General features: G+C 48.2%; 2 protein-coding genes across 3 annotated transcripts in view; both read right to left on the bottom strand.

Moving 5' to 3' along the window:
• Nucleotides 1-6,671, bottom strand: part of SEC31B (SEC31 homolog B, COPII coat complex component) — a 40,228-nt gene extending 33,557 nt beyond the window's left edge. Inside the window, exons 1-3 of the mRNA XM_065408721.1 lie at nt 6,630-6,671; nt 2,368-2,454; nt 507-595 (exon numbers count right to left, since the gene is read on the bottom strand). Of these exons, the coding sequence (XP_065264793.1) occupies nt 507-585 (79 nt within the window). The 5' untranslated portion in view covers nt 586-595; nt 2,368-2,454; nt 6,630-6,671. The remainder of the gene's footprint in view (nt 1-506; nt 596-2,367; nt 2,455-6,629) is intronic.
• A 3,395-nt stretch (nt 6,672-10,066) lies between these two features.
• Nucleotides 10,067-15,325, bottom strand: NDUFB8 (NADH:ubiquinone oxidoreductase subunit B8). Of its 2 annotated transcripts, none has more exons than XM_065407901.1 (5): nt 15,229-15,325; nt 14,370-14,496; nt 13,254-13,353; nt 11,142-11,297; nt 10,067-10,704 (listed from the first exon to the last, which is right to left on the bottom strand). In XM_065407901.1, exons 1-5 carry the CDS (start codon nt 15,323-15,325, stop codon nt 10,612-10,614), a joined length of 573 nt encoding a protein of 190 aa, XP_065263973.1. In that variant the 3' UTR covers nt 10,067-10,611. The 2 variants fall into 2 exon arrangements, with proteins under 2 accessions (XP_065263973.1, XP_065263974.1); XM_065407902.1 differs by lacking the exon at nt 15,229-15,325 and adding an exon at nt 14,973-15,019 and having other exon boundaries at nt 11,130-11,297.
• Between the last annotated feature and the right edge of the window lie 5,700 nt (nt 15,326-21,025).

The following is a 21,025-nucleotide window of genomic DNA, read 5'->3' as shown; positions in this document are numbered from 1 at the left end:
GGTCCTATCATGTTGAATAATTGGAGGTGTTTATATAGTCAAATAAAGCGCAGAGTCATTTTAAAATATGTGGCACTAAATTTTTAAAAAGTGATCAGTTGTCCAAATTTATACATAAGAACGGCCATACTGGGTCAGACTAATGGACCATCTAGCCCAGTATTCTGTCTTCTGACAGTGACCAATGCCAGGTGCCTTTACGCTTTACACGGGCTTGTTTAGACGTTAGATTAGAAAGGTCTGAGAATTTACCCTCTGAAAAGCAGTCTCCTTCAAGGTCTCAAGCTGGGCATCCAAAAGTCACTAATCACTTTTAAAAAAAAAAATAGGTCCTGATATTTATCTTGCCAGTATCACTTTAATCAGCTCCAGAAAGAATTCAAGTGGTTCTTGACGGAATATAAGATGGTCCTGTCTCTGTGCAATGCACATAATGGATGGTTACACCACCTGTGTGGTTCACAGTTTCATTCTCACGTGAATCCCCTGGCTAGGGGGAGCTGTACCTGTTGCTAGGTAGATGGGGTGATTGCTTGCTGGACTCCACACCTGAACAGCTGTTCGCTCAATTTCCTTTAGCTTCATTTTCTGGACTCTAGAAGAGATTTATACCGGGGTTAGCACAGTCTTGCAATGTCAGTATGGAAATTCACCAACCCTGCCACAAAAATCTACTTGCCTACCTGTAAAATGATAAAATAAATCCTGATGGGTGAATAGCATTTAGCAGGGCTGAGTTGGGGTGTTTGGGAATTCATTAAAAACCCCAACTTAACCCAGGTTCCAGTATGTGACTCTACTTTGTGGCTTGAGCTCTTCCCATACTCTCATTATAGAGGACCCTCAGTTACAGGAAAGGGGTCTAAATTACATATTTAAGTCTTCAGTCTGGGTTTGGTTTCATTTAGCTACAGAAGGGCATTCAAGCTAAGCTACTCACAGGGTTGTAAGCTCACTGAACATACTGATGCCAGTACATACACAGAGAAAATGAGCAGGGAAAAGTCAAAACTCAAAAGAGATGTGGTAACACAGAACAAGGGAAACTGCTACATTATCTGATTTAGCTAATGCACGTTATTCTCACTCCCATATCATTCAAAGGCCCAAAAGGAAATTTACTTGGAATTCTGCTTCAGTTTGTGAACAGTGAAATAAGTGGTCTAGTGGTTCAAAATCATGAAGTGCTGAGTTCTATTCCCATTCTGACAATGACTCCCTCAGCGACCCCAGGCAATTCACGCAGTGTTTCAGTACAGGAGTTGCCCCTGCTTGCAAAATGGGAAAAGAGCTTCCCTAATTCCTGGGAAATGGGATTAGACACTATTGCAATACGCATAACACAGTAATATTCCAAACTCACCCGTAGTCCACTGGCTATTGGAACACAGTTAGGACTGAGCTTTAGGCTTCTAGAATCTGATCTGCGTTACAAGTTTCTATTTAATAGACACAGTAACACTCATTAGCATAGGCCAGACATAGGGAGTATCTGCATTTGATAGTTTGCCCTTTCTATGCAGGAATTGGAATGGTTATTCCTAGCACAGTTCTCTGACATGGATGCGTTCTCTGATTTCAGGGGGCCAACCCCAAAGGCCAGTCAAAGTGTATTAGACATCAGATTTGAAACCGCTTCCAGCCTTAATTTGGCCTACATGTAACCAGGGCCACTGATTAGCTGAAGTGTGTGCAGAGGGGGAGTCTGGTAGGCATTCCCAGTGTACCTGGAGCTAGCAAGCGGTAGGTCTGACACCCTTCTTGTCCCTCTCCCCCACCAAAGGCCTTCCCCTCTCATTACAGGGCAGGCCGCTTGATCAGAATTTCTTTAATGCTGTTAGTGTTAATCTGTTGTGGAATCTACTGAAGCTCATGTTACCTGCTGCCATTCTCATGCTAAGCTCACCCTAATTTATCAGAGGCCCAGGGGGATCTGAACAGAGGCTATATAGCACAGATCACATGATCATTTCCCTAGGCATCCTAGGACTCTGGGGTGGAAAGATTCTCCTTCAGCAGCAGCAGGCAAAGCGGCTCATGGAAGACGGAGAGCTATATGTTTGTTCTCATGCCCTGAAGTGCATGCTCTGCTCCCTTCCCTTGTGGGCTTTATCAGACTCTCTGTCAGGCACCTATCTCTAGCACAGCTTCAGAAAAACCCTCATGGTCAGCTCCCCATACTAGTCAGGGGGAGTGAAACTGACAGATCAGTTTTGCCTACTTCTGGCACATGAGGGAGAGGGAAGCAGCAGGCACTTGCTGGAGGCAGGTAGAGTTGCCAACGCCCCCAGTACGCTGAGCACTTGTGGACCACACTGATGTTAGAGATTGGGACAGCAGCTGCGGGCTTCTTTGAAGCTTCCTTACCTGGCTCCCTGCTGTCTCCTGCTTCCTCAGTGCAATCAACACAGGAGCAAACTGTACACCTGGTTTCAGAGTAGCAGCCGTGTTAGTCTGTATCCGCAAAAATAACAGGAGTACTTGTGGCACCTTAGAGACTAACAAATTTATTAGAGCATAAGCTTTCGTGGGCTACAACCCACTTCTTCGGATGCGCTCCCTGTCTCTTGCCTAGTAAAGGAGCAACAGCCCCTTTAGTGACCAAGAAAAACCACCCCAAAGCAGCCAGGAGGCCTCTTCCCTCCAAATCACTGGAATACGGGGAAGGGAACAGCAATCATCAGGCGAGAGAAGAAAAGGGCTGTGGGCCACCATCAGGGAAGCAGCTGGGGTGAGTGGCACTTGGATAACATTTTTCAAGGTCTTCCCTGCCCCGTGTTGATTGCTGTTGCCTGGAATTTAACAGGCAAAAAACAAAGAAAGCCCCTGCTAGGAGGGGCTTACAATCTAAATTAGAGCAATGAAGTGCAAATAAACTATAAAAGAATCTATTGTCTTGAGCCTGGCCAGGGTGGACATCACATGTACCCCAGAGCATGTCATGGGAAGGTCTTGCATCCAAGTTCCCTAGAGACTGCACCCAATACCTAGGACAGTCGCTAGTCCCAACCCTGCTGATCTCAGCTACCTCAGCAGGACACAGCACACCGAAGAGTGCATTGGTTAGCCTAACTCTATATTGGCAATGCTGCTGCAAAGATCATTATCCTATGTCATTCCTCTCTGTGAATCCTCCAGTGGCTCCCCCTTCTGCAGGGCAGCAAACGTAAGCTGCTGACATTCACTTTCAAGGCCCTTCACCGTCAATCCCTACCCTGCCTATCAGCTCTCATTCGCTACCGAGTTGTCGGTGTTCGCCTTCGATCGGTCCCTGATGCCAGTATCCACTGCCCACTTGTTACATTTTCAAAAAACCTTTGTGCTTTCTCTCCCGCTGCCCCCATGCTTGGGAGGTTCGCTGCATAAACAGCCACAAAACCAATGCATAATCCAACTTCAGATCCCTCCTCAGAACGCTCCTTTGCCATGATGCCTACAAAACACTTGACCCAAGATGCTGGTCAGTGTTCTCACGGTTTACTTGTACTCCCCCATCTGTCTGTATCCACCTGTTAGCTCTTGTGTTATACTTGGATATCAACTCCTTGGGGCAAGGACCGTTCTGTGTTTATATAGATTGCAAAATGAAGTCCACATCTGGACTCCTAGATGCTACGGTAACATAAGTAATAATAACGGAGAGTGTGTCACTTGGACTAGCCAGATATTAGCAATACTAAGAGAGAGACCCTGGACCGCATTGTTGAAGAGGCTGCCAATTCAGAGCATGGGCATCCCTGGTTCTTAGGCCAGTGGAGTAGTTATGCTACCACATTTGGTGTCAGCAGAACAAAGGAAGGCCCAAATAAAGTGGATTAGAGTGATCCAGTCAAGAGGTTACAATCTCACAGGCCTTCCAGGCACCTTCCATTTACTTTGGCTGAGAGATCGATTCAATTCAATTGAACTGGCACTGGGGGCCTTTTGAGGACAATAGTGTCTCACTCCGCAATAGGAGGGGTTTTCAGGACGCCAATCTACTGTCTCAGCCTTGAAGGCAAAACTGCAGCTCTGAGCCCTACACTGATGGACAAGATCAAGGATAGTCAGTAACCAAGAGCCTTCAGAATTTCATGGTGTTTCTGCACATTGTTTCTCTCTCTGTCCAGGACAGGATTAATGACCCTCAAAGTAAGGAAACAGTCTTCTAGCAACCTCTTCTGGCTGCTGTAAGAAGAGCCAGAGAGCTGTGAAGTGATTAAATCATCAGGATTCACAAGGAGAGTGCATCATCTGGCGTTCTATCTAGATTCTAGAAGTAACATCTCAGGTCATTGAGAAAGTTCAGGCTTCTCTCAAGAGCTCTTTCATTAGTCATACCAATTCCTACACTATCTGCAGGAGGGGAGCAGTTGACAGATCCCAGGTAGTGCCAAGTCTCAGCCACTATTGACAGAGTCTCAGCACTCCCAGAAGCCTCTCTTAGCCACGATCTGTTGCCAAGTGTCCTTAAGGAAGGAAACAGTACTCTGGCAATGGGGGAAGCTAGGTCTAGCAGGTCAGACAAGTCCCTTCCACCAGGGACATGAGGGAAGAGAAGGTATTGTATTGAGATACCCAGCTGTCAAAATTAAAACATTCTCATCTTCTCGACGGTTGATGGATCATACAGACACTACTGAAGGAGGCAGCAATCGGTCATCTACACAGGAAACACAGGTGCCCAGCTACTGTAGTGATGGAGGCATTATAAATAGCTACAACTGATACTGTAGTAACAGCAACAAGAACCCCACAATTGGCCTGATAACAGCATTCCCAATCCCCCTTTAATAAGCTCAACTCCCTCTTTTACAATCCCAACCTGAAATCCCTTCCTACAGACCTCCCCACCCAACCCAAATCTCAAAACTTCCTCAGGGAATAAACAATATCTAGCTCTTATATAGTACTTTTTGTCTTTAGATCTCTAAGCGCTTTACTACAGAGGTCAGTACCCTTAGCTCAATGTTACGGAAGGGAAAAGGAGGCACAGAGAGGGAAGCCAACGGCAGAACTGGAAATTAAGCCCAGGTCTCCTGAGTGCTAGTCCAGTGCCACACGCACTAGGTTATACTTAGGGCTTCTGTTTTTCTGGGCTTATTAATTTCATGTTTCAGAATTTATTTTTAGCAATTTTTGACTTCCAGATAGATGTCAAAAAATCAGGGTTTTCTGGAGCTCTCTCTTTGTACATACACATAATACTGTTTCAAACTGCACTGCACAGTGCACTAGGGAACCTTTAGTGTGCACCAGTAGGGTCTACACGGACCTATTAATGTGCAATTATTGCACTTCAGAAATCACACCCTTGCAGTCCACATTACAGCTCTGTGTAGACAAGTGCTTAGCTACAAACCAGGGAGCATCGCTTGTATAAACAAGCTGCACTGGGAAACTGCATTGGAAATGAATTGAGTAATCATTTCCAGTGCTGACTGGATAAACACAGATTTTTTTTTAATCGTGTTTTATTGGCGCTTATCAGTTAACACTGAAAATCAGAAGCCCTAGCTATACTACATGCTCCTCCATTCAGATTCCCTGATCTCCCTCTCCCCTGATTCTCACTGCCCTAGACTGAGCCTATTCTAATAAATAAAAGTAAACATCAGGCAGTAAAAAGAACAGGAGTACTTGTGGCACCTTAGAGACTAACAAATTTATTAGAGCAAAAGCTTTCGTGGGCTACAACCCACTGCATCCGAAGAAGTGGGTTGTAGCCCACGAAAGCTTATGCTCTAATAAATTTGTTAGTCTCTAAGGTGCCACAAGTACTCCTGTTCTTTTTGCGGATACAGACTAACACGGCTGCTACTCTGAAACCTGTCATCAGGCAGTAGGAACCCAGAGGGGAGACACTGGGACGGCTCTAATCCCAGTTGCAAAGCCACTGCCGCTTGCAATGAGGGGTTTTTTGGAAGGCAGGACACAGTAGAACACACTGCAACCTACAAAGGGACTTCCTACCTTCCCTCAAGAATACAGAGCTAATACTGTACACACAATGGACGGCTCCTGGGACACAGGAAACTGGATCACAATCCCAGCTCTGCCACTCACTTCCCACGTACCCTTACACAATCTCACAAAGAAAAACCACACTCCTATTCCTCCACCCTTTACCTGTGTCGCCTGGCGACACTAAGCTCCGTGGTGCAGGGACTGTCTCTCACTATGTCAACTATGTCCGTACAGCACCGAGCGCGGCTGGGCCTCTGGGTGCTACTGTAATACAGAGAACTACTGAAACTCTCAAGCCGGAGGGGCTAAGAGGGCCGCAGAAATCGCCACCAGCAGACAACTGTGCGACGACCCACGCGTGAAACCAGCCCGCAGGTAGGGGCCCAGAGCGCCCACGCCACAGATCTCCAACCCGTCCGTGGGGCGGCAGAACTCAGACCCCCTGGCAATCTCGTGGCAGCCTCTCCACTTGAGCCGGGAGCGGAGCGCTGCGGGGGGGAGTCGGGGGCACGGGACTGGAGCGCTCGGGGCGGGCTCCCTGTCAGTGGTCGCGCCAGGGCCAGGCCCGCACCTGCGTGGGGGGATCGGCGGGCGGGGGCCGGGCCTGGGTGGGAAGGGCCTGCGCCGGGGTCAGAGCTGGGGGTAGGAGGGGCCGGCGGAGCGGCCCTTACCGGCTTCGGTACCTTCCCTACCGCGACTCCTGACCCAGCCCGGCCGAGACTCCCTGCTCAGACAGCTAGCGGAGCCTGCACTATGGTGGCCGCCAACAGCCCGAAGAGCTCCGCCCGCCAAGCGTCTCCTGCCTATCAGTGTATGTGTGACTCCTCCCCTCAGACACACACTAACCCCGCCCCGAACAGAGGCATCAAACCCCTCGCCCCCGTATCTACCACGTAGGGCCAAAGTCAAGACCCCTGCCCTGGAGCATCAACCCCCAGGGCCTACGGTTTCCAACTTTCTAATTGTACAAAAGGGAACACCCCTACCCCGCCCCTTCCCTGAGGCCCCGCCCCCACTTGCTCCCTCCAGCACCGCACCGCACCCTTAACTTTAACAGAGAATCCAGCCCTATTTTATTTGAACTATAATCTCCATAGAGGTTGTAAGCACTTCAAGAAGGGATGTTCTTCCTGTTTGTAAAGCACCTAGCACCATGAGGACTCAGATCCCCTCTGGGGCCTGTGAGCACTACTGTCATGTTGTTATTAGGGCCCAGAATGCAACACCTTTGCTCACACTAGCAAAATTAACCCATATAGTAACATTGATCCCAATGGGACTACTCTGGTGATCAGTTACATCTGACAGCATCTAACAGCACAGAAGAGCTGATATCCCAGCACCATTTAGTCAAGTCAGGCTGGACTCAGGCCTGGCGAGCCCTATCTAAGATCATGGAATTAACTTTTGGGGTTTTTAATTTTGTTTTTCAAATAGCTAGGTAATACTTTAGGTAATGTATGACGGTGGTTTAGGAGGCACCTTGGAACCCAAGCCCAGAAACTGCTGAGTTTTGTTATTTTCACTGCCCCTTTTCCTGCATTAGAGCAAACAGAGCTTTTCAGTGTCATTCCACTGTATCCATTACAGAACAGGACATAGCTGTGATCCACAGAGCAGGCAAATTTTGTCATTCTGTTCAGTCTTTATCACTGCCCGTAAAAACCTATTTGTATTTGTTCTTAATCTATTAAAATAAAGTGTTTTGTGATATTGCAGCTGGAGTCCATGATCATGTAAAAACTCATCACCCAAGCAGAAGTGTCCCTTGAAAATACAGGGATGAGAAACCTCTCCTGAAAATGCAGCCTGGGAAAAGTGGTTTTGGTGATTCAGTAACAGAGACCGCAGCCTAAGACCCAGTGCCAAAACCATGAGGCGATGGAACACAATGCTTAGAGCTTTGCAGTCTTTTGGCTGAGATGCAAAGCCCAGACCACCTTCACTTACATTCAGTGCAAATCTTGTAACTATAAGAGTAGAGATATTACCCCCTTTTCTGGCAATTTCACTTTTAGTTCCTATAATTTTGCCTCAACAGCTCCTACCATTTTATTTGCCACTTTCTCTCTTAAAATGTTCTGTTGCATCATTAGCACAGAATAGGTGTAATGTTCCACCCAAGACCTGGCTGCATATCAGTATTGAGTGAAGCAACGTATCTTTGGACATACCTCCTCCATTTCTTACAAACCCCGCACATAAGAATGTCCATACTAGCACAGTGATTCTCAACCTGCGGCCCAGTCAGCACACAGCTGCGGCCCCTGTGACATCCTCTGGGCCATATAGTTTTGGATGTGGCCCACATAACACAATGTAGGCTGCATAAATAGGTTGAGAACCACTGATCCAGCCCAGTATCCTGTCTTCCAACAGTGCCAGTGCCAGATGCTTTAGAGTGAATGAACAGAGCAGGACAATTATTGAGCGATCAATTCCGTCACCCACTCCCAGCTTCTAGTGCTCAGAGGTTTATGGACACCTGGAACATGAGAATGTGATCCTGACCATCTTGGCCAATAGCCATTGACTATCTATCCTCTATGAACTTATCTACTTCTTTTTTGAACTTAGATATAGTTTTGGCCTTCATAACATCCCCTGGCAACAAGTTCCACAGGTTGATTGTATGTTAAATGAAGAAGTACTTCCTTATATTTGTTTTAAACCTGCTGCCTATTAACTTTATTGGGTGAGTCCTGGTTCTTGTGTTATGCAGAGGGGTAAAAACACTTCCTTATTCACTTTCTCCCCACCAGTCATCATTTCACAGACCTCTGTCATATCCCTCTGTCATCTCTCTTCTAAGATGAACAGTCCCAGTCTTTTTAATCTCTCTTCATATGGAAGCTGTTCCATACCCCTAACCATTTTTGTTGTCCTTCTCTGTATGTTTTCCAATTCCAATATATCTTTCTTGAGATGGGGTGACCAGAACTGTATGCAGTATTGAAGGTGTAAGTATACCATGAATTTATATAATAGCACTATATTTTCTGTCTTATCTTTCCCTTTCCTAATGGATCCTAACTTTCTGTTAGCCTTTTTTGACTGCTACTGCACCTTGAACAGATGTTTTCAGAAACCTATTCACAATGACTCCAAGATCTCTTTCTTGAGTGGTAACAGCTAATTTAAACTCCATTATTTTGTGTGTATAATTGGGATTGTGTTTTCCAGTGTGCATTACTTTGCATTTATCAACGTTCAATTTCATCTGCCATTTTGTTACCTAATTTAGGGAGATCCCCGTCTTTGCAGTCTGCTTTGGACTTAACTATTTTGAGTAATTATGTATTGTCTACAAACTTTGCCACCTCACTGTTTCACCCCTTTTCCAGATCATCTATGAATATGTTGATCAGCACAGATCCCCGTACAGATCCTTGGGAGGACTCCTCTATTTACCTCTCTCCACTGTGAAAACTGACCATTTATTCTTCCCTTTGTTCCCTATTTTTTAAACCAGTTACTGATCCAGGACAGGACCTTCCCTCTTATCCCATGACTGCTTAGTTTGCTTAACAGCCTTTGGTGTGGGACCTTGTCAAAAGCTTTCTAAAAGTCCAAGTACTCTAAATCAACTGGATCACCCTTGTCTATGTGCTTGTAGACATCCTTAAAGAATTCTAATAGATTAGTGAGGCATGATTTCCCTTTACAAATGCTATGTTGACTATTCCCACACATATTGTATTAATCTGTGTCTAATAGTTCTGTTCTTTACTATAGTTTCAAACACCCGCTGAACATTTACCACAGCTTGGAGGTCTAAGAACTTTAGAAAATGCTTTTGTTTACTTCCAGGCAAAAGGCAACACACTGAAATTATTTAAGGAAAATAAAATACAATGCTACTACATACACTCCTTAAACTCTCTAAAACATTGGGGAATAACTGAGTTCAGAAGACCAACCATGCCCTCAACAGCCAAGGTCATAAGACACAGCAATAGGTCACTCCTACACTAAAGTGGCAGACTGTGGTAAGCAGCAGTACTGCTCAAAATGGGTATAAGATTAGAGGGAGATTTTGCCCTGTGTGAGGGATGGAAGGTTTATCTAGTGAGGTGTATCGCTTCAAAGGCTAGGTTCTTCTGTGATCCTAATCCACCAGTACATAAGGCAACTCAAACTTTTATTGCGGTTGCTGCCTGAGGAGGGCCGAGAGAAAAGAGCCAACCCAATGAGGAAGTACAATTATTCATAGTATAACTGGCATCATGGCAGAGTTGAATAATCCAAAGGAGTTGTGTCCATCTTTGAACATTTAATTGAATTCTGTTTTACTTTCTTCTCCTTCCAACAGCTGCAAGGACGACCTTGGTAGCTGGCACTGGAAGCAGACTTATCTAAAGAATTCCAGTGTCCATCTTACACACAGATTCATAAGGATCAATACCTCTGGACTTCTTCCTGAAGCACCATCCTGTACACAAGGGAATTCTACCCCTGCTCCGAGACAATGGTGGAGTCACTGTAACTTCACTGCCCACTTTATAACCTCTTCAAAGAAAAGAAATCCACCACAAGAGTTTTCACAATATATTTCATTAAGAGTAAATGTCTAAGAGAACAATTGGTTAGTGCATCCTGCAGTGAACACTCTGGAGGACCCCCATGTAAATATCCCAGGAGAAGAGCTACATTTCCATGCATCTTTCAGATTTCATAGTTCTTCACCTCTGGGGGCTCTTTGCTTGGATCGCCTCCTCGCTCCAGGTACAGGTTATTGTAAGGATACTGCTTCGGTCCCTGCAGAGGAACATAGCTGTGAAGCAGCAAACTCAGCACATTCAAACAGGCAACTTAGAAAACCTGCGGGCAAATACTTCATGCTCACAGAGTGTTTCGTCTCTTTGATGCATCGTGCAACCCTCACAGCACCACTCTGAAGCAAATGTTCTCTCACTATTACAGATGGGGACAGTGGGGCACTGAGACACTAAGGCCAACAGCCTGAAAGGTATTTTAGCATCTAATTCCTATTGACTTCTACAGGAGTTACATGCCTAAGTACCTCTGAGGACTTGGGCCTAAGTGACTTGTCCAAAGCCACACCGCTGGTGCAGCGGGGCCTTCGTATCCCCAAGATATTCAACCTCAATAGGACACTGCTCTGGGCATCTGGCAGTGGCATGCAGCAACGGTTCTTAGGAGACCTCTTCCCCCTGTCTCACCTCATTACTCACCACAGGCATGTAGGATGGGTACATTTCTCCAACCCAGAATATAAACAGCATGAAGCCAATAAAGAGGAGGAAGTGATTGCGCATGGTGTGCCAGGGTACCACAGTGGGGGACGTGTCAACACGGGTCCGGAGAAACATGTCAAAGTGCCAGTGCATCTAAACAATACAGGGAGAGGCTCGGTTATATTATTCCAATAGTACTCTACAAGTCTCTGGCTCTTCATCCGAGAAACATAATGCAGTTTACAGACATTAGAAATCACAACGCTACCAGAAGGAAAATTTTACCCTCATTTTACAGATGGGGATACAGTCACAGAGAAACTAAGTGACTTGTCCAAGGTCAGGGTGAGTTGATGGTGGTCAAGGACAGAACTCAGGAACCCTGAGTTCCAGCTTTCTGCTCAAACAATTAGACACTATTACTTCAGTTTTCAAAAAAATATCATGAACCCACATTTATCCACCCACAACCACTTCAACTGTGGCTCAGAACCTCTTTTGTTCTCATGGTACTTCACAAAAAGGCACAGCAGGAATTGGTACAATAGTTTGTGGGGAGTTCCTGGCATTTGAGGACCCCACAGATGTATATTGCTGAGTGGAGTTAGAACAGCAAAAAAATCACAAGTGATTTCCTGCTACTTTAGAACAGGTTCCTTATCTACATACTTGTCTATAATGCACCAGGCACCATTATTTAGCTCTAACAGATTAAGGATGGGATGGGAGTTATCCTATGACCTCCACAGGTTGAATACAATTGCTTGAACAGATGCACATTTAAGCTTCTCATTCAAGAGGGACTTTCACCCTAGAAGCTAAAAGTCAAGCATCTTAAACATGAGCGGCTAAGCAGAACACAACCAGAATGCAGACAACTCAATGTTTCTGATCACATACTGTCTTCACTTTCCTAGTTCATTACTTCAGATGGTGGCTGATGGTGGGCTTGACTGCATAGTTGTCTGATCTAACACCAGGGGAGCCAGACTCTCACCATTACAAACAAAACCATCTCTTACAAGTAAGAGGGCAGTTTTTACTATTTCCAACACTTCTCACTGAAAGCACTTGTGCTCCACTGTGACCAAGAGACAGTATGTGCAATGGGAAATTACTACAATCCCAAATCGCCCCAGGGACAGCAAATATCAATACAAAGCCTTCTCAGCATTAGAGAGAGCCAAAGCACATAGGTATCTTGAATCACTGCAACACTTCTCATGCACCATTGCTTTTAAAAGCTCAATATCCAAGCTGACAATTCCCAAGCCTTTCCATACTGCACCTATGATCCTCACTACATGAGAGAATGTACTGAGAGAGATTAGATAACTACTCAACGTAAATTCAAGTCGCAGCATTGCTACAGGGCAAAAACATTGCCTTGAGTTACTTTTAGTCATCCCTCCACTATAATCAATTTTTTCAACCAAGCACTTTGGAATCCCCAGTACACACACAAAAGCTTGTTTTCCCTCTAGTTCTATTGCTTAGGGACAGCTCATGTCATCAACCAAGTGAAATAATTATGGTTCAGTTTCAACCACCTACAGAAACCCCACATTCCCTTACCAGCAAGAGTTACTAATCATTGGGAGTGGGCTCTTCTTAAGTCTCCTTTTCTAGTGTCAGAAAGGAAGTTTCTAGGGAAAAGGCCACCCAGCACCTAATCCATTGAAAAGCAACCCCAGAACCAGTAGAAGTGGCAGGACCCACTGGGCTGAAAGGGCATGAACTTCTGTGATCTAGCAGAAAGGATGGTTTAGTGATGCAGACATCAGATCTGAAGCAGTTAAGACTCTTTGATACATGTTCAAATCCCAGTATGGTTGACTCAGCCCTTCACCTTACTAAGATACAGAGGCCCTGTCTCATCTGCATGGACACTGAAAATCCTTTGACCTTTTTTGGGATTGATGGGGGGGGGGGGGAGGAGGGAGGGCAGAATAGGGATTTACCCTGACTTTCTTAGCCTAAAATTTCCTTTCCAAACATTGGTGTGAGATGCTAAAGTATTACATAAATATTATTCTAGTTGAACATTAATGCTCAGTAGAAACTGCACTAATTTAGCAAGTTAGAGGCAAAAAGATCCACCATCCCTACCGGCTCTCCCCAGTTTTGTCTCAGACTGGGGTAGTCCCACTGATACCAGGGGTCTCTCTCCTGATAAGATCGGTCAGGAAGTTTGGGATAATCACCATACCTATTGGAAACATATAAATAAAATACAAATAAAAAAGAAATGATTTATATCCATTGTATGGTACAGCTCATTAGGAAAATCTATTAAAATGGAATAGCAGAGCAAGAAAATTATTAGCTATAGTAGCTCTTGAACCTACAGTATTTTGTAAATACATTTTAAAAACACGTTAACTAACGTGGCATTGCTTGCCTTCATACTGATGACTTTGCTTACTAAGAAGAAGTGGGCTGTAGCTTATGCTCAAATAAATTTGTTAGTCTCTAAGGTGCCACAAGTACTCCTGTTCTTTTTGCGGATACAGACTAACACGGCTGCTACTCTGAAACCTTGCTTATATGGTGTATCCTCTTCCCCTGGTTTATTTATTTTGTCTTTATACAAATTGCAAGTGCTACTGGAATATGCACAGCTTCTCCTCCTCTCTCCTTGTGACTATCTCAAGCCATCCCTCCCCACATTTAAAGCATTTAACTTGAAAGGTATTTTGCAGTTGGATCACCATTAACACCATATTCCAGGTATTTGTGTCCCCATTGTCATAGAAACTGAGCACCTCACAAATGTTAATTTAGCCACACAAGACCCCTGTGAAGAAGGGACATATTATCCCCATTTCACAGACAGGGAACTAAGGCATGGAGAATGACTTGCTCAAGGTCATACAGTCGGTCTTGCTCAAGGTCATACAGTCTGTGGCAAAGCCTGGAATTGAACCCAGATCTTCTGCGTCCCAGTCCAGTGCCTATACAACCATCCCAACATTACTTTCTCCACCCTCCATAATGCGTTGCTCCAGTGACTTGTTTTTATTTAACCTTTTAGAGAACACTGCCTTTTTGGAGTGTTGAGGGGTACATTAGTGTTTTAATATTGCAGCAGGGTACCTCAAGCACTTCAGTTGTAAGTGTTTTATATACTATTAAATAGATCTTCCCTGAAGCCTGGTACCAGCTGATACCTGATCTTGCCTTTCTTCAAGGATCTAATGATCTCAGTGCTTTAATATAGCTCACCCCATGCCATCATCCGCATATGGCTCATAGTCCTCCACCCTCATGTTGTATTTCTTAGCAGCAGCTGCCCTTTCCTCTGGGGTCTTGGGGTAAGGTCCAGGCATCAAGTGCTTGGGCAAGCCTGAAGCTGAAGGCAGAAAACACAAGTCAGAGCTCTTTGGGAGTCTCATCATAACAGGTAAGTTCATGGAGGATAGGTCCATCAATGGCTATTAGCCAGGACTGGCAGGGATGGTGTCCCTAGCCTGTTTGCCAGAAGTTGGGAACGGGTGACAGGGGATGGATCACTTGGTGATTACCTGTTCTATTCATTCCCTCTGGGGCACCTGGCATTGGCCACTGTTGGAAGACAGGATACTGGGCTAGATGGACCTTTGGTCTGACCCAGTGTGGCCGTTCTTATGTTCAGGGCAGAGGCACAGCCAGTAGCAGCCGATGATGGTTGCACCCCAAAACATAGTAGACAGTGAAAGGAGGGACTGCTTCACAGGATCCCCCCACCCCCAGGTTAGGGGGAAAATTACTTGCATTGGGGGCATCAGACACAAGAATCCAGGTCGGGGGGGGGGGGGGGGGGGGCGAGGGAAGGCAGCTCCTCCTCACCTGATTAGGCAATTACTGAATCACCGCCAAGGATCCAGGGATACACAGGAGACTTCCCCCACTAAAGGGCGCCCAGCCCCCTCCCCCAATTACCCCCCAACCCCCTCCCCCAAGGGCACCCAAGAGCCCCAAGCCGCCCCCGCTCCACTGAGGCCGGCGCCGCAGACACCCAAGGACACGGTCCCCCCAGGCCTGCCCCGCCCCGGGGCTGCGCTGCCCCGTCATCCGCGGCGCAGGACGCCGCACGCTCGCTGACCTGCTCGGGCCCCCAGCGGGGCTGCCCGCCCCCCCGCCGCGCGTAGCAGGGTCGCCGCCCGCAGCCAGCGGGCACCGCGCACCCCCACCACCGCCATCAGCTCCCCTCCGCCCACACTGCGCAGGCGCTAAAAGGACGGCGGCCACACTGCGCAGGCGCTAAAAGGACGGCGGCCGGGCAGAGTCAATAGAGCGGAGGGGCGGACTCGGAGTTACAAGACAGGACGGGCCGGGGGGGGGGGGGGGGGAGTAGAGGGGGTTGGGAAGGGGGGCTTAGGGGGGTGAGAGGCATTTGGAGAGGTGGGAGAGTTAGAGGGGTTTACAAGGCTCAGGGAGGTGGGGGGCTCAGGGAGGTTAGGGGTTTGGGGAGGTGGGGTTGGAGAGGTGGGGGGGTTCAGGGAGGTTAGGGGTTTGGGAGGTGGGGGTTGAGGGGTTTGGAGAGGTGGGGTTGGAGAGGTGGGGGGGTTCAGGGAGGTTAGGGGTTTGGGAGGTGGGGGTTGAGGGGTTTGGAGAGGTGGGGGGCTCAGGGAGGTTAGAGGGGTTTGGGGAGGTGGGGGATAAGAGGTAGGTGATGGGTTTGGAGAGGTGGAGGAGTTAGATCGGTTTGGGAAGATGGGGGGCTCAGAGAGGTTTGGGGAGGGAAGTTGGAGGGGTTTGGAGAGGTGGCGGGTTAGCAGCGTTAGGATGGTGGGGCTAGTGGGGTTTGGGGGACAGGATGGGTTAGGCATGTGGGAGGTCAGGGGCCCAATGGAAGGGATGGGTTAGGTTAGAGAGGTGGTGGGGTGGGGCAGGAAACTCAGGTGATTTGAGGCGAGATGGGGATTTAGGTGAGGGGTTAAAGAGGTGGGGGCCTCAGAGAGGGGATTAAAGCGGCCTGGATGAACTGATGGCTCTTGGGGTGCTGGCTGCACTGCAGCCCTTTCCTGCCCTGGGCTGTTCCTGGTTGGCAGGCATCTTGCAGCTCTGTCCCCCTAGCCTGGTAGTGATGCCTCTCCCTCTCCTTTTGCCCTTCTCCAGGGGCTGGAGCACTTCATTGTCCAGTTGCTCTCCCAAACGGCACTCTACAAACCTAATCCTGTGTAGTATAGGGGACGGGCTATTTTATTGGCAGCTCTACAGAGCCAGAGAGAGAATCGTACCAATGAAAGGCACTTGTTTCCAGGCAGGTAATATGGAAAACTAGACCAGCCCTAACCAGTGTGGTTACCTGGATTACTGCCAGTTTTGGGATAGCTCTTCCACAATGCAAACTGCAAAAACCTTCCCTGCTTTCCTGGTACAGCCCTGTCCTGCAGCATTACAGGAGCGGCCATGCTTTCTTACCTCTCTTCTGTGTTCTCATTCCCTGTCTCACATCCATGTTGCAGTATTATAAGATGCTTTCTCATTCCTCTAGTTGCACCAGCTCCCCACCATAGCATTACAGGAGCTTTCCTGTTTTCCCATTTCCCCTTTGCCATGCTCTCCAGCTCATACTTATCCAGCTACTTTACAGGACTTCCCCTGCTTTCTCTTTCTTCCATCCCCTTGGCTCAGAGCTGCAACCGGTCATTACAAGAGTTCACCTACCATTATCTTGTTAGGGAAGGGAAGCCAAGTACCTAGACAAAAACATAGTAATGTTATCAGTCTGATTTGGTAGCACTCCACACTCGCTTTGCCCAGAGGTGACTATGTCAGGTACAATGCAGCCATGGATTGGGCCTGTGGTACTGATAAGAGCTTAGGCTTCAATCCACAATGAATTGTGCATTGGTCAGCACCCACTGAGTCTGCTCACATGCTGCTGCTGGTTAGACCAGGCTTCTGGTTCAGTGGAATGGTTCACATGTGTAAGTCTTTGTGGGATCAGAGCCTTAGGGTATGTCTACACTACGAGGGTAGTTCGATTTCACTTAAATCGAATATGTGGAATCGATATTGCAAAGTCGAACGTGTGTGTCCACACTAAGGACAGTAATTCGACTTTGTGAGTCCACACTAACGGGGAAAGCGTCGACATTGGAAGCGGTGCAGTGTGGGCAGCTATCCCACAGTTCCCGCAGTCCCCGCTGCCCATTGGAATTCTGGGTCGAGCCGCCAATGCCTTCTGGGTAAAAAAAATGTGTCGAGGGTGCTTTTGGGTAATTGTCGTCATCCGTCCGTCACTACCGCCCTCCCTCCCTCCCTGAAAGCGCCGGCAGGAAATCAGTTCGCGCACTTTTCTGGTCAGTGACAGCGCGGACGCCACAGCACTGCGAGCATGGATCCCGCTGCGACCATCGCTGCAGTTGTGGCCGTTGTCAATGCCTCGCAGCTTATCATCCACCTTTACCAGAGGCAGATGCAGATAAACCAGGCGAGGAGGCTACGGCACCGCGGTGAGGGCCTGAAGTCTGAGAGTAGCACAGGCCTGTCAGAAAGCACGGGACCCAGCGCCGAGGACATCACGGTGACAATGGGTCATGTGGATGTTGTGGAACGGCGATTCTGGGCACGGGAAACAAGCACGGACTGGTGGGACCGCATAGTGCTGCAGGTCTGGGATGAATCCCAGTGGCTGCGAAACTTTCGCATGCGGAAGGGGACTTTCCTTGAACTTTGTGAGTTGCTGTCCCCTGCCCTGAAGCGCAATGACACCCGGATGCGAGCAGCCCTGACTGTCCAGAAGCGAGTGGCCATAGCCCTCTGGAAGCTTGCAACGCCAGACAGCTACCGGTCAGTCGCGAACCACTTTGGCGTGGGCAAATCTACCGTGGGGGTTGTTGTGATGCAAGTAGCCAACGCAATCGTTAAGGTACTGCTCTCAAAGGTAGTGACCCTGGGAAACGTGGAGGTCATCATAGATGGCTTCGCCGCGATGGGAGTCTCAAACTGCGGTGGGGCTATAGATGGAACTCACATCCCTATCCTGGGACCGGAGCACCAGGCCAGCCAGTACATCAACCGAAAGGGCTACTTTTCAATGGTGCTGCAAGCACTGGTGGACCACAGGGGACGTTTTACCAACATCAACGTCGGATGGCCGGGCAAGGTTCATGACGCTCGCGTCTTCAGGAACTCTGGTCTGTTTAGACGGCTGCAGGAAGGTATTTACTTCCCGGACCACAAAATAACTCTTGGGGATGTGGAGATGCCTACAGTGATCCTTGGGGACCCAGCCTACCCGCTAATGCCCTGGCTCATGAAGCCCTATACTGTCGCCCTGGACTCTGAAAAAGAACTGTTCAACTACCGGCTGAGCAAGTGCAGAATGGTGGTGGAGTGTGCTTTTGGCCGTCTCAAGGGGAGATGGAGAAGCTTACTGACTCGCTGTGATTTCAGCGAAACCAATATCCCCATTGTTATAGCAGCTTGCTGTGTGCTCCACAATCTCTGTGAGAGCAAGGGGGAGACCTTTATGGCGGGGTGGGAGGTTGAGGCAAATAGCCTGGCTTCTGATTACGCCCAGCCAGACAGCCGGGCGATTAGAAGAGCCCAGCGGGACGCGCTGTGCATCCGGGAGGCTTTGAAAGCCAGGTTCCACAGTGAGCAGGGTAACCAGTGACTTTTCAGTTTGTGTACAGAGAAGCTGAACCTGCCCCTGTTTCTTTACCCAGTTAATGTTGACTATCCTCTCCAGTTACATACCCCCTTCACCCCCTTCCAAAAAAATAAAATCAGTTTTATTTTCTTAATGAACACCGTTGTCTTTATTACTGTTTTCGCGGGAATGTTTTAAACCTGGGACTCAGACTGTGGTGGAGAGCGGGTGTAGTGTACTGATGCAAATGATGCTTCTAAACTCCAGGAATGACAGGATTCGCAGTGGTGGACTGGTTGTTTCAACGGAGCCTGCCAGCCCTCCTGAGCGGGACTGCGTGTATGTGGGGGCTATGTGACTTTATGGCAGGGGGAGGAGGGTTACAGATCCCCTGCTGCGTGGCTCTGTGATCCAGGAAAAGGACCGCTGCATAAGATCTGTAACTGCCCTCCCCCGCCACAAAGTCACAGAGCAACCCCCCCCTCCCCCATAACATGAAAACCACCTCCCAGAATGACCAGGGTAACTAGTCACTGCACTGTGTATGTGCCCTCCTGCTGGACCTGCCCCCGCCTCTGTACCCTGCTAAAGGTGACTGTCCTGTCCAATTACCAAGCCTCTTCCCCCCCTTCAGACAGACTCTCCCTCAAAAGAGCCTGACTGAAACAGTAATGAACAGAAACGTATTTTTTATTAACAACCACACATGAAACTGGGGGGTGAAACTTGGACAGAGGCTTGGGTGAGGCGGGAAGGAAAGGACTTTTCAAATTTTGAGGAATGACAGCCTTCTGGTGCTTGAGCAGTCTGCAGGGGTGGAGTGAGAGTTTTCACGGACTCTGCCGCCCCTCCTTCTTTGGACTTTGGGCGAGGGGGGTATGGGACTTGGTGGCGGGGGAGGGCGGTTACTGATAAGACTGCAGCGGGGCTCTGTCCTCCTGCTTCCGTTCCTGCAGAACATCAACAAGGCGCCGGAGCGTGTCCGTTTGCTCCCTCATAAGTCCAAGCAGCGTTTGAGTCGCCTGCTGGTCTTCCAGCCGCCACCTCTCCTCACGTTCCATGTGTGTCCGGTGCATTTGGGACAAATTCTCCCTCCACTGGTTCTGCTGTGCTGCCTGGGCTCGGGAGCAGCCCATTAGTTCTGAGAACATGTCCTCTCGCGTCTTCTTCTTCCTCCGCCTAATGTGCGCTAGCCTCTGGGAGTGTGATGCCAGGCTGGGTTGGGAGACAGTCGCAGATGTGGCTGTGGGAAAGAGAAAAAGGTAGTGAATTCCTCCGAAAGATAAATATAGTTGTGAACAAAGAACATAGTCTTTCTCTGTGAACAAGACCATGCACTGCACCTATCACATGCGCACTCAGGACAAGGTCGAATTTTCGGACCTCGCCTTCAGTGCCTGGGGTCTTGCACTGCCGATCTGGGAAGCGGGGCAGGACACCGGAATTTCTGTAGCAGGCAGACATGGTAAGCCGTAGACTTGTGGCTGCTTAAAACTTTAATAGTAGCACTGGCCTCCTTTCACATTGAAAGCAATGCCAGTCTCTGCTGCCAGCAATCGGCCAAGCATGAACTCTGCCCCTGTCCCACCCCCTCGCGGCTGTCCCAGGGAAAGATCCCTGTATGCTGCCCCCCTCCCGCCTCCACCGCGTGGCTGTAAACCGGCGGTTACAGTTCTGTAAAGGAACGGGCAAGCAGTCCCAATACTAACAGTCCCCTACCTAATTCAAAGCAGGTCATCATGAGCGACATCACAATCATGAGGATCTCAGACAGCGATAAAGAAAGGATGCTTCGGGAAAGCCTGCAAAGACCAGGGCCGTATGCCGCCATGCTGTGCAAGGCTATGATCCTGGAGTACTTGAGGATCTCCTGGCGCGGAAACGTCTCCTACTTCGGAGGACCCAATAAGGCCGCTCTCCCCAGGAACCTGATGAACAGGCTTTCCAATTACCTCCAGGAGAGCTTCCTCGAGATGTCCCTGGAGGATTTCAGCTCTATCCCCGGACATATAGACCGCATTTTAATATAGCTGCACTGGCAGGGACTAAAGAGTGGAGCGGCTTGGGCAGCAGAATCATGCACAACCGGACACTGTTAGATTTTTTTTAAATAGTTGGGACTGAATAGTTAAGCGCCTAGGGCAAACAAATCATGAAAAACACATTGTTCTTATTGTTAATATTCCAGTTCTGTTAAAAATAAATGTTTAGATGTTTAAAACACTTACTGCTTGATCCTTCCCCTGAATCTGTGTCCGGGTTAAATGCTGGGGACGGTTGGTAGGGGATCTCTGTA

This window comes from Emys orbicularis, chromosome 7, assembly GCF_028017835.1.
Source record: "Emys orbicularis isolate rEmyOrb1 chromosome 7, rEmyOrb1.hap1, whole genome shotgun sequence".
Taxonomy (NCBI): domain Eukaryota; kingdom Metazoa; phylum Chordata; order Testudines; family Emydidae; genus Emys; species Emys orbicularis.
Note: the sequence above shows the minus strand (reverse complement) of the source record. Positions and strands in the feature narration are given on the sequence as shown.